The following is a 15167-nucleotide window of genomic DNA, read 5'->3' on the forward strand; positions in this document are numbered from 1 at the left end:
AGAATGTAATTACCTTCTCATCACCAACAAACAAAACATTTCAAGCGAACAGTTTACTTGTGCCGAAGGGAGGATCAGCGCAGGGATGCTGCTGCGGCTGGCGCTGGCCGCGCTTGGCTGCGGGGCTGGAAGCGCCCTCCTGGGCCCGACAGCCTCCAAGGGCGCACACCGGGCCGCCCACCTTTCCCGCCCGGTGCCAGGGCCGCGCTCCCGGCCCCTTCCCGCCCATCCCGAGCCCACACGCTTCCCCCCCCCGCAGGGCCGGGTGCGCGCTGGGCCGGGCTGGCGGCGGCTCCGGGCGGGAGTGCCCGGGGAGAGGCAGAGGGGAAGCTGGAAGGAAAGGAGGGCGTGCCCGCACACAGCCCCTGGCAGCGGGCGGAGGCAGAGGCGAGTACGTGCCACCCCAGTGCTCCCTCAGCTCCCGCTCGCTGCAGACCGCGGCGACCGCAGTTACGGTAATACGGGAATATTTAACTGGTGTCGCTTTCCCCTGACCGCAAATTCACGCGTTGATAAAATGACACCGCAGTGGTTCATGTCAGCAGGGCATTAAACCCAGCTTTGGGGTTTTGGCACCACAGATAACTGTCTTCTCTGAATATTGTAAGCACTGTTCTGTGTTTTGCCTACAAATGCAGCATGTAAAACGAGTTCCCGTAGAGAAGAAAATACAGATGGTGTTTTGTTGGTCAAGAGTCAGCAGGAAAAAAACCCAACCACAGCACAAGAACACACTGATTTCAGCTGCTGTGTACACCATAGGCCACAATAGTTATAGTTTGCTGATTCATTTAAGTCCCTTGTCACCCTGCATTTTAGGTGGTAGTTTGTTTGTGTGCTCAAGGGATATAAATCTCTACAAAATCAAAATGTGTAAATCCTTAGTCAGATGTACATATATCACATAAAAGTACTGGAAGAGAGAAACATGCTCTTAAATTTGATTTCTTAATATGGTAAATTAAAAGGTAGTAGATATATGGGAGTGTTCTGGTTTTGTTGTCTTTCCTCATTGCTCTTCTTTCTCTTTTCCTCATTTGTAGTGCTGCATCTTTCTACTTTGCACCATTTCTGGTGCTTGTTATCTCATGCAGTATTACAATTAATTTGGTAATCCAGCAAAAAGTTTTTGCATAATTCTGGTTTTGTTGTCTGTTATTCCATGAAAATTTATTAAATTACTACCAGAGTCAATGCAGAATAAAGAAACTGGAGAACATACCTGGAAGGAAGGTTGAAATGGGAGGAGCAGGATTTAAAAATTTCCAACTGTAGCCTGCAGGTAAAAACCCCTCAGATTGCCTTATCTTTCTCCTTTAAATATGCTAGAAGGCCTGGAATTCCTGCACACGAATTTCCTTTGGTTCCCAAACTCCTTTCATCTCTTTGCAGGTAGTGGCGGCAGCTGTTATTTGTTTCAGCTGAGCTGACATTACCTTTACTTCTATTAGAAAATTATGGATCATAGAACCACAGAATGGTGATAGTTGGGCCTTTAAAGGATGACCTCTAACACCCATCTACTCCAATACCCTGCAAGGACCAGGGACATCTGCAACTTGACCAGAGCCCTGCCCAAACCTGGCCTTCAATGTTTCCAGGGGTGGGACACCTACCACCTTTCTGGGCAACCTATTCCACTGTTTCACCACCCTCATCATAAAAAATGCCTGGCTTATATGTAGGCTGAATCTATCCTCTTTTAGTTTAAAACTGTTCCCCCTTTCCTATCACAGAAAGGAAAAAAAAGGTAAAAATCTGTCTGCATTTTTCTTATAAGCCCCCTTTCAGTACAGAAAGGCTACAAAAAACTTTCCCTGAAGCCTTCTCTTCTCCAACTGAACAACCCCAACTCTCTGCCTTCCTTCAGAGGAGAGAGGCTCCACCTCTCCAATAATTTTTGCAGTCTCTCTCTGGAATCAGTCCAACAGGTCCGTGTCTTTTCAGTGCTGAGGACCCCAGAGCAGCACTCCAGGTGGGATCTCGCCGGAACAAAGCATCACCTCCTTTCACCTGCTGGCCACACCGCTTTTGATGCAGCCCAGGATGCAGCTGACTTTTAGAGCTAACTGAATTTAGATGTGCCACTGACATGCTGCAGTAAATTTGGAATTATTTCTTGAACTTTGAGTAATGTGAAATACTAAGTATTTTTCAAAACTCAATGCTTGAAAACTTGAAGTTTTCGAAAATGATGTAATGCTCTAACATCCCAGGGTACTTGGAAAGAGCATTCTCAGATATGGAAACTAAGCTCATTAAGCCTTATAAATTCTCCAGAAAAGAAAATGCTACATGTGGAGTTAAATCAGGGGAGGGATAAAGGTAATGCCTGATACACAGACTGAGAGTAGGAATTCCCAGTTTAGATATATACTCTTTGCTTCTTGTATCCTGACTAGATTTTACTCTGGATGCTTCCTGCACTATATTAATACTTTTTCTTTACAGTTGTTCCTACAGAAATACTGTCAGAATTATGACAGAGATAGGCCCAAGACCACTGCAAAACCCAGGGAATGCACAATCCACTTTCATAAATTACCTCTACATTAAAAAAAAAAAATTTACAACTCATATGACACATCAAAAATGTTCCTGTGGGCAAAACCCTAATATATTTAGAAACGGAGTTTTATTGTTCCATAGCTTTTTTCCTAAGGAAGATCAAACTCAGATCTGTGTACCTGATATGTGTTCTCTCTGTATATGAGAGTGATTTAATTTGTATAATATGCACCTGCTATAAATACTTGTTTTCAAGGAAAAGTGGAAGCATAGAGGTTATTTTGTCCTGGAAAGTAGATATGCAGGGTATTGAGCAAGGGCTGCTTTCATATTAAGTGGCATTTGAAAGATGTAATAGTTCTTTCTGGCATCCTTTTGCAAGGGTTACCACATAATTGATATTACTAGTTCTGCCATTCAAGAAACCACCAAAAAAGCCCCTCAAACAGCAACAGAAAATTACAGTTTCCTATTTTTGTTTAATACAAAATTCTTGATATACTGCAGAATAGCTTCATAATGCATTTTGTATTAACCCAATTAAGTGTTAAAATGTGTAGATGATATTATCTGCCTTTCTTATAAATATGCTGAGGTTATGGATGTTCCCAGTCATGCCCCCACCCGGCCTGCCCTTTTGTTCTGAAGTAGGTGGTGCGCCATCCCTGCTCCTTTCTCACAGGGGAAAATGACTCCTTTTTGAAATTCTCTGAAAAAAAATCAGTCACCTGAAATCCTTAGATCTCTCTCAAAATGCATTGGTTAGTTTGGAGGTAAGGATGCTGGTTGGTTGGTTGGTTGGTTGGTTGGTTGGTTGTTGGTTGGTTGGTTAGTTGGAGTTTTCTTAACAGCTACGGTTGGGAAAGATGTGACCAACACACACCAAGTCTTGGAAGCCTATGGAAGCAAGGTTAGAACAGTGTCAGCTGTGCAGAGCAACATTGCAATAGTCACATTTTTGAAATGAGGGGCTTTCAGTGCCTAATTCTAGTTACAACATATCACTGTAAATCAGGTGGTGATTCCTGAGACATGTATCCTAACAAGTGGGTAGGTTTCTTGCTGAGGTGGTAACTGTACTTCTGCACTTGATCCATCAGCATCTAAAACTTATTTTCCTGTAGCTATTCAAAAGGCACTTCAGAACACATGCATGGATTTAGTCTATTTCAAAATGAGCACCCGAAACAAACCAACCTTGGATAAGTATTTCAAACTTTTTTCTTTCCCAAAGATCATATTGCAGCAGTGGGTGAGCAGGTAGAAGAACATATTGCTTCTGCATGTTGAACTGACAACACTTGAAGGAACTTCTCTTTAACAGCAAATGTGATTTCACAGGAAGTCAAACACAGCAAATCACAGAATTCTTGGTAGCATCATGGGAATCCCAGGTGCTTCACATGGGGATCCTGAACAGTTGTTTTGATGCCATGATGATTTTTTGCCTTTTTTAAAATAAATATTTTAGATACCTTTTTTGTATCTTCAGCGCTCTTAGCATGCACACTTGTAATTCTTTAAATCTGATAACTTAGCATAATCCTGGTATTCTGTTAGACCAAACATCCCAGAGGTCTCACAGTTGGTAGATGGAAGGCCCTATGCTGTCTTGAGAAACCAAGCAGTAAAATACATCCTGTAAATTAGGATTAGGCTCCTCCAGGGGGGAATTCTTTGGGATGGGGAGATATCATGCTATTCACTCAAGCCTTTCATTGAGGTATTTTTATTAAATATGCTAATTTGCAAGGTCTATAAAACTGTATCCATGTTTTATGGGGGTGTGCATTTCAACACATTCCACCTCGGTGAAGTGGTACACCATAAAGATCCTTATTAAATACTGAAGTAAAAGCCCTTTACCCCTTAACCGTGTCTGACCCTTAAGTTTTAGGACCAAGGAAAAGGCATCAGTTTCTGTTCTAGAGTTATTTTAGCTACTTAAGTCTTTTTATTGAAAAAAAGCCATCACTATGTTACTACTTTTGAAGTTTTTCTGACTCAGTTGGGGTAGCAATTAAGTCTATATGGGAACTGAAGCTGACAAAACAAATGTATCTGCTGCTTCCTATCACAAACACTAAGACATTTGTATTTCCTGAGTTTTACTTCCTGAAGTAAAGGAGGCTGAAATAAATATAAAAGAATTTATATATACATTTGAACACCAAAAAATACCCCAGTTGGTTATCATTCAACTGGACCAGCTTTCCAGTTAACTGTAGTGATATAACACCTGACATATTCAAAAGACATTACAAAAAATGGTGTGAGAACTTGAACAATTGACTGGGAGTGGCAAAGGAGAAATAGCACTTAGGTTTCACATGGTACTTTAAAACGTGGTTGTCATGCATTACACTAAGATTTTTTTTTTTAATTAAAATGAAACTTGCTAGTTTTACTTCTACTTTTTGTAGCTTTTTGCAATGGTAGTACAAAAATAAAACCATTCTATTTTCCAGGTTTGTAACAATGAGAGTATTTTCATGAAAAAAAAGAGCAAAATGAATGCCTTGCTGATGCAGCAAAGAGTAGCTTTTATTCCTGTATCCTCCTTGTCATGGCAGAGATCCTACCTCACTCCCTGATCCATGGCTCCTGGCCACATAGTCCTGCATATTCCTTTGCCGTCCCTCTGGCACTCATCAGACAATTCTTCAAGTCAGTTCAGTTCATTATTCTAGCAGAGAAGAGAGTCTTCTTTTTCCTGATCCACTTGTTTTCTGGCAAGTTGACATGTGACATGAACTCAGAGGAATCCAGAGAACACAGGAGTTTGTGCAAGGTAAAAAATATGTGCACTGGCAACCTCTGATTGGAGCATGAAAAAGAGAATGAAAAAACAGGGGGAAAGGATTGTCATCTCCCTCTCTTTCAGGGTATGTGAGCTTTTAGATCAGGTCATCTTGACACATCACAGTCTCAGGCTGATGAATGCCAATATTAAAGGAGAACAGAATTTGTAATTCAGTCTTGTTTCTCTTCTAACTTTATGCTCATCTAAATTAAAAGGCTCTTGCTTTGGGCTACTCTGGCTTCTGTAAAATACCAAATTCCTATTTCTCCAGACTCTACTCTGGAAATATAAAATTAGTTCAGACTACAGTTGTTTTGAAGTAGGCATAGAAGTAAAACTCAGGATATACAAAACAGTACTATGTTTGCACTTAAGCTTTTATATATATATATATATATATATATATATATAAATTCTGTATGAGGGCATGTGCAGTAATCCGTGCTTTTCCTGGGCCTTATATGAGTCCAATCCGGCTAGCATAAGACTCTAGCCCACCCGGATCCACATAGACAAAGGTAAAAGACGAGAGGCGCTCTTCTCCACGTGGGTGCAAGTATCCTGTTTATTGGCTTGGGACAGGACACAGGTGATGGGGTCACCCAGGTACAAAAAACAGCTTAGAGCGCTCACACAGGAGGTTTTATACCCTAGGGGATGGGGGCGGGGGAGAGAGGACCGGAGCCAATGGGATGCCATTGGGGAGGGGCGAAGCACCTGTGGAACAGACCAGGTGTGTGTAACACGGGGGGTGTGCAAGGGGGAAACCATGTGATGAGGGAGGGGGGAAAACCCGCCACCAGTGCATCAACCAAACAAGCTATTTAGTGCAATACAACAGGCATGACTTGATTAATTCACAGGTATTCACAGGAATACACAAATCTCACAAATTGATGGTATACACAAATGTTTTTAAGGTGACAGCTTTATTTCTTTTTCCTTGGAAATGTTGTCTGATCTTGTGTTCACAGTAGCATCAGGGAAGAAAACTAGATTCTGTTTCCCCTGGGAAGCTGGACTGTTTTTAATTGTCATTGGAGCTGCAAAAAAAATTGCCATATTATTGCTTTGTAAACTTCCATCTGTCATCCACATTGTAGTTTATTGCTTTATCACTGATATCAAAGGCCACAGTGAAGATAGCTACTTCTATTAATAGTTACTAGTATAACTAACACTATTAACTGACTAAACAATATAGCAAGAGGTATATTTGGAGTGGAAATCAACTGTGGAACCTTCTTATGTTTTCTGTGACTTTTGTAAAGTTATTTCTGTACCATTTTTTGCAAGTAAACTTCGTTGTTCAATCTTCCCTGTTACCAAACTTCAAAGCAGACAGTTTGCATGCTTACCTTTGTATGAAAGAAATCACATCATTTCATGTGTAAGACTAAGGTAAAGGACAGTCATCATATTCAAACAGTATTCAGAAGCTTTTCTAGTTGTACATGAAGTACCAATGCTACTGACATTAGTCATCAATTTTGGCCACAATGCTTATTGCCAAAAATTCTTATTGTTCAATACCAACCTAAATTTTCTACATGCCTTGCTGTTGCGTGTTGCTGCTCTAAATTTGTCATGCTTTCTTTATATTCCTAGATATTCTAAAAGTATCATTAACATAAAGTCAGCAAGTTTGTTCCTAATGCTTCCTTTATAGCTCTAACATGTGCTGTCAATGGAAGATGAATTTCAGCAACTTATATAATATAATGGATTTTTTTCAAAATGGCCATCACAAAGTAACCTTTTCCTGACACATGAGTTTAAAAAAAATTGAATCTTCTTTCCTTTGAAAAATGGCTAGATTTACATGATTTGTCAAGGTTTTCTGTACAGTTACTATGTCAGCATTGATTTCATGTCCTAAAATGCTATTTTGAATGCACTTACTTTTTTCATTAACATTTACTACCCACCTCAGTACTGATTCATGAAATTAAAAGACAGTTTATCAATCAAATCTGAAAGATTTTTTGGCATTGCTCAAACTTCATGACTTGAACACTTGTACAAGTCTTAATTTTATAATTTCCTTTTGTAGATGATTGTCCAGTGAGTGATAATTGAGTGAAATGCATCTTTGGTGCAATTTAGTACAGATAATGCATTAAATTAAGTTTTCCTGAGCAACAGAATCAAACAATTGAAGGTACAAATGCATTAATTGAAACAGTGATATTGCAATGCTGTCACAGAAGTTTGAGTTTCATTCAAAAGTGAATAGTACAGTTAGGTGGGTTCAGGAAAAACCTGTAGTGAAACACTTAAAAAACCTGCAAGACTTCACTCAGCATTTGAATTTTGCCTAAATGTTTTGGAAAGATAATTACACATACAGTACTGCAGCCTTGCAGTGTGGTGAACTGGTTACATACAGCTTCATGCTTCAGTGGCCGGAATGTTTCTGGTACATCACATGTCTCATTTAAAAATAGCATTCTTGCAGCATGCTCAGCAGCACAGATAGAGCAGAGACATCTAACAAGTCTTGTCAGTTTCTTGTGCATTAATTCGCTTTTGGAGGCGCCTTTTCAGTTGGCATCCCGTGTCATCAGTTAGTCCCTTGACATTCATACATCATTGGTGGACTCGTTTAGACATTGATTTTCCACACTAGCATCCTATGTTCCTGCTAGCTTGTTTGGAAACCTGGAATGGGTTTGCAAGCATTTTGGGAACTGAATATCTCTAGTTAACATAGAGGAGAAAGGATTTCTGATGTATTCAGAATGGGTCTGCTGTTTTGAAATACCTGGGTTGAGTGTTCTTTGGTTGCATTTAAATTTCCATTCTGCTGGTTCTTTGTGTTTATGTAACTGCATATTGTGCCTTTAAGCACCACTTTGTCAATAAAAACCAAATTTATTTTATGTTTTGAATGTTAGCTTTGGTACTATCATTTTGTTATGCCAAGATACAGTGTTAGAATATATTAATTACAATTAGAGTAATTTTAGTATTTTGTTTTTAATGTATTTCTGCGAATTTTAAAAATAATTTAATTTTTTTATAGGTATGCTCACATGAATAAGGGCAGAATATAATTTTTAGCTTGCCCAGTGTTTTCCAGTTCAGCAGTGCTCTGTTGTCTCCTTCTCACCCAGCAGATTGCAGCTTTCTGAGCTTTTCTCAGGCAAACCATGCTGCCATTAACTGGTCTAACTTAGCAGGCTTATTTTAGCCATCTGATTTTAATTGTAGAGATGGCTAACTCATCAGGCTTTCAGTTTTACATTTTAAAAGCCCTCACAATGATTTACTTGTAAATAAAATAAAGGCTTTACATCATTTTTACCAGACATGTCACTGTCTGAAACACTTTTATTAGCCTCCTTTCTGTAAAGCTATGGGTAGCTTATAGAAAGTTAAGCAATATAAACCTTCTAACAAGAATTTGTGTTGACTAGTTTTTATTCAGCTGAAATATCTCTCCAGCATCTGCTGTATGTAGAACTTGCTCACATGAAGAATTCATAAACTCTAGTATCTCTATTCTTGTTCATCTTAGGAACTTGTTTTTCTGGACATGCAGTCAGAAAATTGTGGAACAAGGAAAAAGCACTGTCATTTACTAAAATTACATTCCTCAGCATGCTCAAACTTAGGTGTCTAAAGCGGCCTCATCAACTTATATTCAGGGCCATCACCTTCATTATAACTGTTTCTTTTATATGATCATGTGATTCTACAGATATCTTTAAAAAGGTGAGTCAATAGAGCAAGTTATTCTGAATAAATGTATTCTGGGTAAACTTACATTACTTTTCCTGTTCCAATCCCAAAGTAATAAGTTAGTTTCTAAATTCCAAGGAGCTTTGTGTTTACAAATGTATAGAAAAGAACAAACTGGACATGGCTTACTGTTAGTAAGGAACTTAACCAAGCTTGAGAAGCTGGCAGACATGATTGAGTTCAGCAAAGACAAATGCAAAGTGGTACCTTGGGTAGAATAAACCCCTGCAGCAGGTGCAGGGTCTGACAGGTTATGTACCAGCTCTGCAGAAAACTTGGGCTTTTCCTGGGTAATGAGCTGAACATGACTGCAGTGCAAGTTGGGCTTTATTAACAAGAGCAGATTGAGAGAAGAAATTATTTCTCTCTACTCAACATTTATGAGGCAGTACTGTATTACACTTTAGGGCTCCCCACGTAAAAGAGAGGTCATAAAACAGAGGTCATAAGAGTCCAGAGAAGATGGTATAGGCTAGAAGATAAACTAGGAACAGGCTGAGAGATATGGCCTTGTTTACTCCAGAGAAGAATTAGGGAAAAGCGAGCAGGAGGAGGATCTAATTTAATTATTGTCTTCCACACGGGAGCATATGGAAAGATGAAAGCAGATTTTCACCAACACACACAGTAAAATGACAAGAGGCAGCTAACATTTCCATGGCAACAAAGACAATTCCAGCTGGACATAAAAGAAGGATTTTTTCCACTGGTCAAGCACCTAGAGATGACTTTGAAATATGACTCAACAGAACACTGTGCAGCAGCTTTGTTGACATTGAAGTTAGAGAGCTCATTTAAGCATAAGTTGGACAATTGAGAATGTGCAGAAGTCACTTACAGCCTGAGTTATTTTATGATTTTAACTAAGATACAAGCAAGTTACATACAGTGTAGTATTTTAAATTTGATTTCTTCTCTGAAGACGGTGTTGGAAAATTATCAAATAGATAATTGTCTTTCATTTAAATCCTATTCTGAAGTTGTAATATGGATTAAAGGAGTCACAGGCAGAACTGTGGTGAAAAATGACAGATGTAAGTAGGAAAAAGTTCTTATTGATGTCTCCAATTTATAAAATGGAAATTGCAACACAGAGATGACCAACACAAGAACAGTCATAGAAATTTCTGATAGTGTCTTTACTGAAGATAAAAAGGCTGCAGTATTCAGTCATTTAGTCATCTGTGTATACCTGTGGTGGGTGGCTGGCTATCTTTAGTGCATGCTGGCCACAATTGCCTCTTGCTTAGCAAGCAGTGTGTGTGCGAGTGCTTCTGGGGCACAGGGAGGGGAATGGCTTAGGTAACATAAGAAACATAAGAGAATTTAATAACTGGAGGTGCTTTGTGGAGGAAGACGTGCACATGGGCTGTACAAAAGAGTATCTCGAGGTAATATGGGACATAAAGGACACATATCCTGTGGTGGAAATGACAGGGAACTGATCCACCAGCCTTTTCCTTCCTCCTGTGTGATAGGAGAAACGGATGTGACCTTTGGGTTTCAGCTCAATGTCATGCATTAGGTATTTGGGAGTTCACACTCGCCCTGCTCTACTCTAGCAATATCATATTGTGCAGGCTTTAGGACAAAAGGTTTTGTCTTTTTAGCACTAAGATTTGGTTTTCTTCCAGATGTAGTCATTGAATCTGCATAGAAATGCAAGAAGACTTTCACTGGCAAAGTTAAATTTGCTTGTATCCTGGACTTCTCATTGAGACTTTTTATCAAAGATTTTAAACTTTGATTTTGGGGTTACTTTTGATTCTTTGTGATGACTTCTTTTTTTAACTGAAAACAGTTTCTAGGTGGCAGTTAGGTCTCCAGAACACTGCCTGTCTCTCCTATGCCTTGTGCACCACCTACTGGATTCTTTTTAACATCCTGCCAAAGACTTATCCTTTCACAGGTCCATGAAATACAGGATTTACTTGTTTCCAAAAAAAAAACCTCATAACCTCATTACTTGGGTGAAAAAAAATCTTAACTTATCACAAATAAGGCTTAATTCATGTCTTCTGTTCAACATCCAGTTGTATTTAGCAACATCATAATAAAGTGTTCTTACTTTAACATATGGCATCAATAATCATAATTAATGGCATTCTGGTTGGTGTAAAATATCTGAGGAAAACAGCTACTTATTCAGTAATTAAAACAAGAGCTGTTATATGGTCTACTTCTGCAAAGAAGTAAAAATTTTGGTTAAAATGAAATTTTTAAGACAATCTCATATTACTTCTAAAAAGAATCAGAAACACCCCTTGGTCCAAAATTATCTCAGGTAATGTTTACATGAGATCAAGCTAGGGCCCAGGAGCATGCAGAAGCCCAGACGATGAGGGGCTAATGTGTATGTCTCAAACACCAGTGACTGGACAGCCATGGGGTTTTGTGCCAAGAACAAGATTTGCTTGGAGAGCAGGACCATGTGGAGGTAGAGTAGGGACAAACATCCTTGTTATACTCCCTGGACAAATAACAAACAAAAGACAGCATCAGTGAAGAAATAGGCATGAACTGCCAACCAAGAGCAAATCCAGCAGGAAGATATGAGAACACCCAAGACCCCTGTGACCCTACAAACTATGTCCAGAAAGGTCTGAAAGAACAGTCTGCAAATGATAACTAATTTGCATAGAAATGAGAATCCTGTCCTCAGGGCAGGCAAGACTGATCTGTAAACAGGTATTCCCATCAAGGCCAGGCACACACCCCCAGGACTCTGCACATCCCATTGGCCAAAGAGATGATCTCCCTTGTTCTCGTCCCCTTTGTAATTAATCTCTTCCTTTCTCTCTTCCCTCTGACCCTACCCCTTCACCCAAAACCTACTGCTGGCTTACAGAGTAGGTCAGGGACTAACATATCAATTTCCATGCCAAGTGCGTAATTTACTAATAAAACTTTGTGGGCCCTCTGACTTCAGTCATTCCTTTTGACCACAAGCATTTACCAATCTTGGGTGCTTCCTTCTCCATACAGAGGGACATCACAGAGCAAACAGACAAGAAACTGAGAAGAGATGAGACACAGCTCAAGATGAAAGCCATTGTCAAACACTGTTTATGAGGACGATGAGAATGAGAAGGCACATAGGACAAAACGCTGTGATGTGTTTTAAGGCAGACAAGATTTACTTAAGTAAAAGATTACATCCTTCAGGACATCTGTGTCATGGCAAATAGCTAAAGCAGGATCCCAAAACTAACATACAACATTGCCTCATACTGCTGACAGTACCTAAGAATAGAGAGAGATTTTCAAATAATCGGAAACATTTAATACCAATTTCAATATGTGTCTATATTTATCGATATATAGATATGTTTTGCATATAAATATTTAAGACATTTTAATCTTATATTAAAAAAACTGTATTTACTTTTCATATTTTATACTCCATCTGGTCCAATGACATCAATATATGAAACCTACTCTCACTGAATAAATGTCGGTGTATGACTACAAGAATTTTTTCCACTAAGAAACTTGTAAGAAATGTTCCTTTAAAGAGTTTGCTTTGTAGTAAAAGTTCAAATTAGTAGTACTAAAATAGAATAAACCTACCAAAATACTACAGAAAGGAAATATTTTAAAAAATAACTTAATTTAGATGGGGTAATGAACAAAATTGGTTGCTTGAATTGTTTTAATGTAAAGAACTTTAATTTCTATCAAGAATTAACAGACATGCACATGCCTAGAGACTCAATTTGAGCAATTTAATGCAAGCTATTATCAGTTAAGAAACACAACAAATCAACATTTTTGTAACAATACAGACAATAACAGATGTTAGTACCATTGCAAAGAGGGCAAAGTTGTTTCATGATGGTGATGTTGATGGACAGAAATCCTCCACACTTAAACAAAGCCAGTGCCATCCAAAAGACAAAATCAGTTCCAACAACCTGTCTATGGCTGACCAGGACGAAGGGCTGCCAGTAGGAAACACACGGCTATTTAATGAGGTTCCCTCCAGCCAGCCTATCCAATGGCTAGTGCCTAGATCACTATTTTCCCCTGCTGCTGGAATCTGGACATGCAAGTCTATGAAGATCACAGCTACACTTCATCTGCTGTACAGTCCCATGTCATCATTCCCTTCCCACCTAATGCACACACTGCATGCCTTGAGTAAGTGGGATTAGATGTACAGCCAGCTGAGTAACTATCCCACAAATTCTCAGTGTGTAGAGACACACACCATCAGCCTTGCAGCCTCCCCAGTAGTTGTTATGGACTGCCTGGTCCCTGTGGTTTGTGCTTCCAGCTGTCTCAGAGACACACATGTATCTGGCCCAGCCAGAATGCTTTGGTAACTGAGCTAAAGCCCCTGCTCACTGTCTAGGTTCAGCTCAGTATCTGCAGGCAGCCAAAGGGTGCTAGACATGCCCTCACTTGGCACAGCTGCCAGCACCACAGGCATATGGGCTCCTGTCACCCACACACTCCACTCCAGTTGCTGGCACCATAGGTGACACTGGCAATTGTGACCCATGGTATGACTTCAGCTGGTAACAATCAGACCTCCATAAGCACATAGGTACACAGAACAGAGACTTCCCTCATCCAAGAAAATAGTTAGACATTTAATTTAATAAGACAGGGCAGCTGGCACTTAGGAGATCCAGGACATCACCAAATAACTGCATAGACCAGGGACTAGTCCCTTATCCCTCGTAGGTGGTCTGTGGACCACCTACATCCCTGCCTTTGCTTCCTTCCGTACATATTCACTATTGTTGTGGAGAAGAGATGACTGAGAGGGGATTTAATGAATACTTATCAATAAGTATGTGACCTTTCAATGTGCTTGGGTTATTTCACATTATTAATAAATCGGTGCAGTGAGTTAAATAGGAAGCTAAGGAAATGAAAATAAAAAGGCTAATTAGAAGACCAGGTTAAGTCCCCTGAGGACTCAGATTTGGCAGAGGTAGCCTTTGCCTCCACACCTCTGTCCATGCAGTCCTGGCTGTGGCAGAACAGCATGACAGAACCCGGAAAGATCAGCCTGCACGGGATGTACGGAAACAAGAGCAGGAGTGCGTAGTTACTGCAAGAGTAGCTACACAGACTGAAAACTAGCCCAAATAATTGTATTCCTGGAGTAAAGAAAACACCTCCTGGCAGAAGGGGGGTTATTTTCCTTTTAAAGTCATGATGTGAAAGTGGTCTGTAGGGGTGAGTGGGCATTTCTAGAGGCATTTCTATAAGAAAATAATAAAAAATCCTTTTTTGAAGGAAGAAGGAATCCTCTTTTGAAAATACAGATCTTAGTGTCTTATATTCTCACAGGGCAGAAGAGGACTATCTTCCCCTATCTTAAAGGCTTTTTGAATTTTAAAGAATTTGATTTTTCCTTTAGGTTCTGCTTCACTATATTTTTTACAGCTTCAGTATCCATACATGCTAAGTGTTAAAAGGAGTACAGGAGGCACAGTCCATGGTCTCTATGGAGGAAGAAAAGCTATCTCAGGACACAGCTGTATTAGATTTCACTTAAAAGGCAGTTCTTAAGAAGGTTGTCTAGTGTGTGAGAACAAGGAATACCATTTCCAGTTTGAGAACAAGTGGTGAAGAGACAGGGTAGCTGCAAGCTGTTTAGTTATGTCTCCTTGCAGTTGCTAACCACTGGATAAGCAATTGACTGTTCATTCTGTCAATTAACAATTGACACTGCTACATTTCTAGAGCAGCACTCTTTTTAGTTTTGTCACTTTATTAATTATGCTATTACAATGTTGTGAGTTAAATACTTCAGTCTTCTGCTCCTTGAATAAAATCATGGTATTTTTGCTACTGGAAAGCTGAGCGATGATGTTATTTACAAACAGAAGGTCCATATTTGCTTTTGGATGTAACATCATTGAAACAATGTTCTATGTAGCAAATTACTTTCTTTCCTTACAAGTGAAAGACTTTCAACACCACTTAAAGAATCTGAGAGAAGTAACTCAGGCTTTTGCACAGAGGATCAGTCTAAGGTAGCTAGTTAAGAACAAATGGCTCCATTGATGACAGACCTCATTTGGTGGATTACCATTATGATGGCTATTCAAGCATCATACAAGAATCCTCAAAATATCAATGGTCAGCTTTAGTC

The 15167-nt window shown here is 39.5% G+C and overlaps 1 protein-coding gene across 2 annotated transcripts in view; it reads right to left on the reverse strand.

Moving 5' to 3' along the window:
* Window positions 1-6238: 6238 nt before the first annotated feature.
* The window catches only part of TPPP (tubulin polymerization promoting protein), a 72545-nt gene continuing 63616 nt past the window's right edge, over window positions 6239-15167 (reverse strand). Inside the window, exon 5 of one of the 2 annotated variants that reach the window (XM_009093875.4) lies at window positions 6239-6354. In XM_009093875.4, coding sequence (XP_009092123.2) covers window positions 6339-6354 — 16 coding nt within the window. In that variant the 3' untranslated portion in view covers window positions 6239-6338. The remainder of the gene's footprint in view (window positions 6355-15167) is intronic. The other variant, XM_030228680.2, reaches the window with a different exon arrangement.

This window comes from Serinus canaria, chromosome 2, assembly GCF_022539315.1.
Source record: "Serinus canaria isolate serCan28SL12 chromosome 2, serCan2020, whole genome shotgun sequence".
Taxonomy (NCBI): Eukaryota; Metazoa; Chordata; class Aves; order Passeriformes; family Fringillidae; genus Serinus; species Serinus canaria.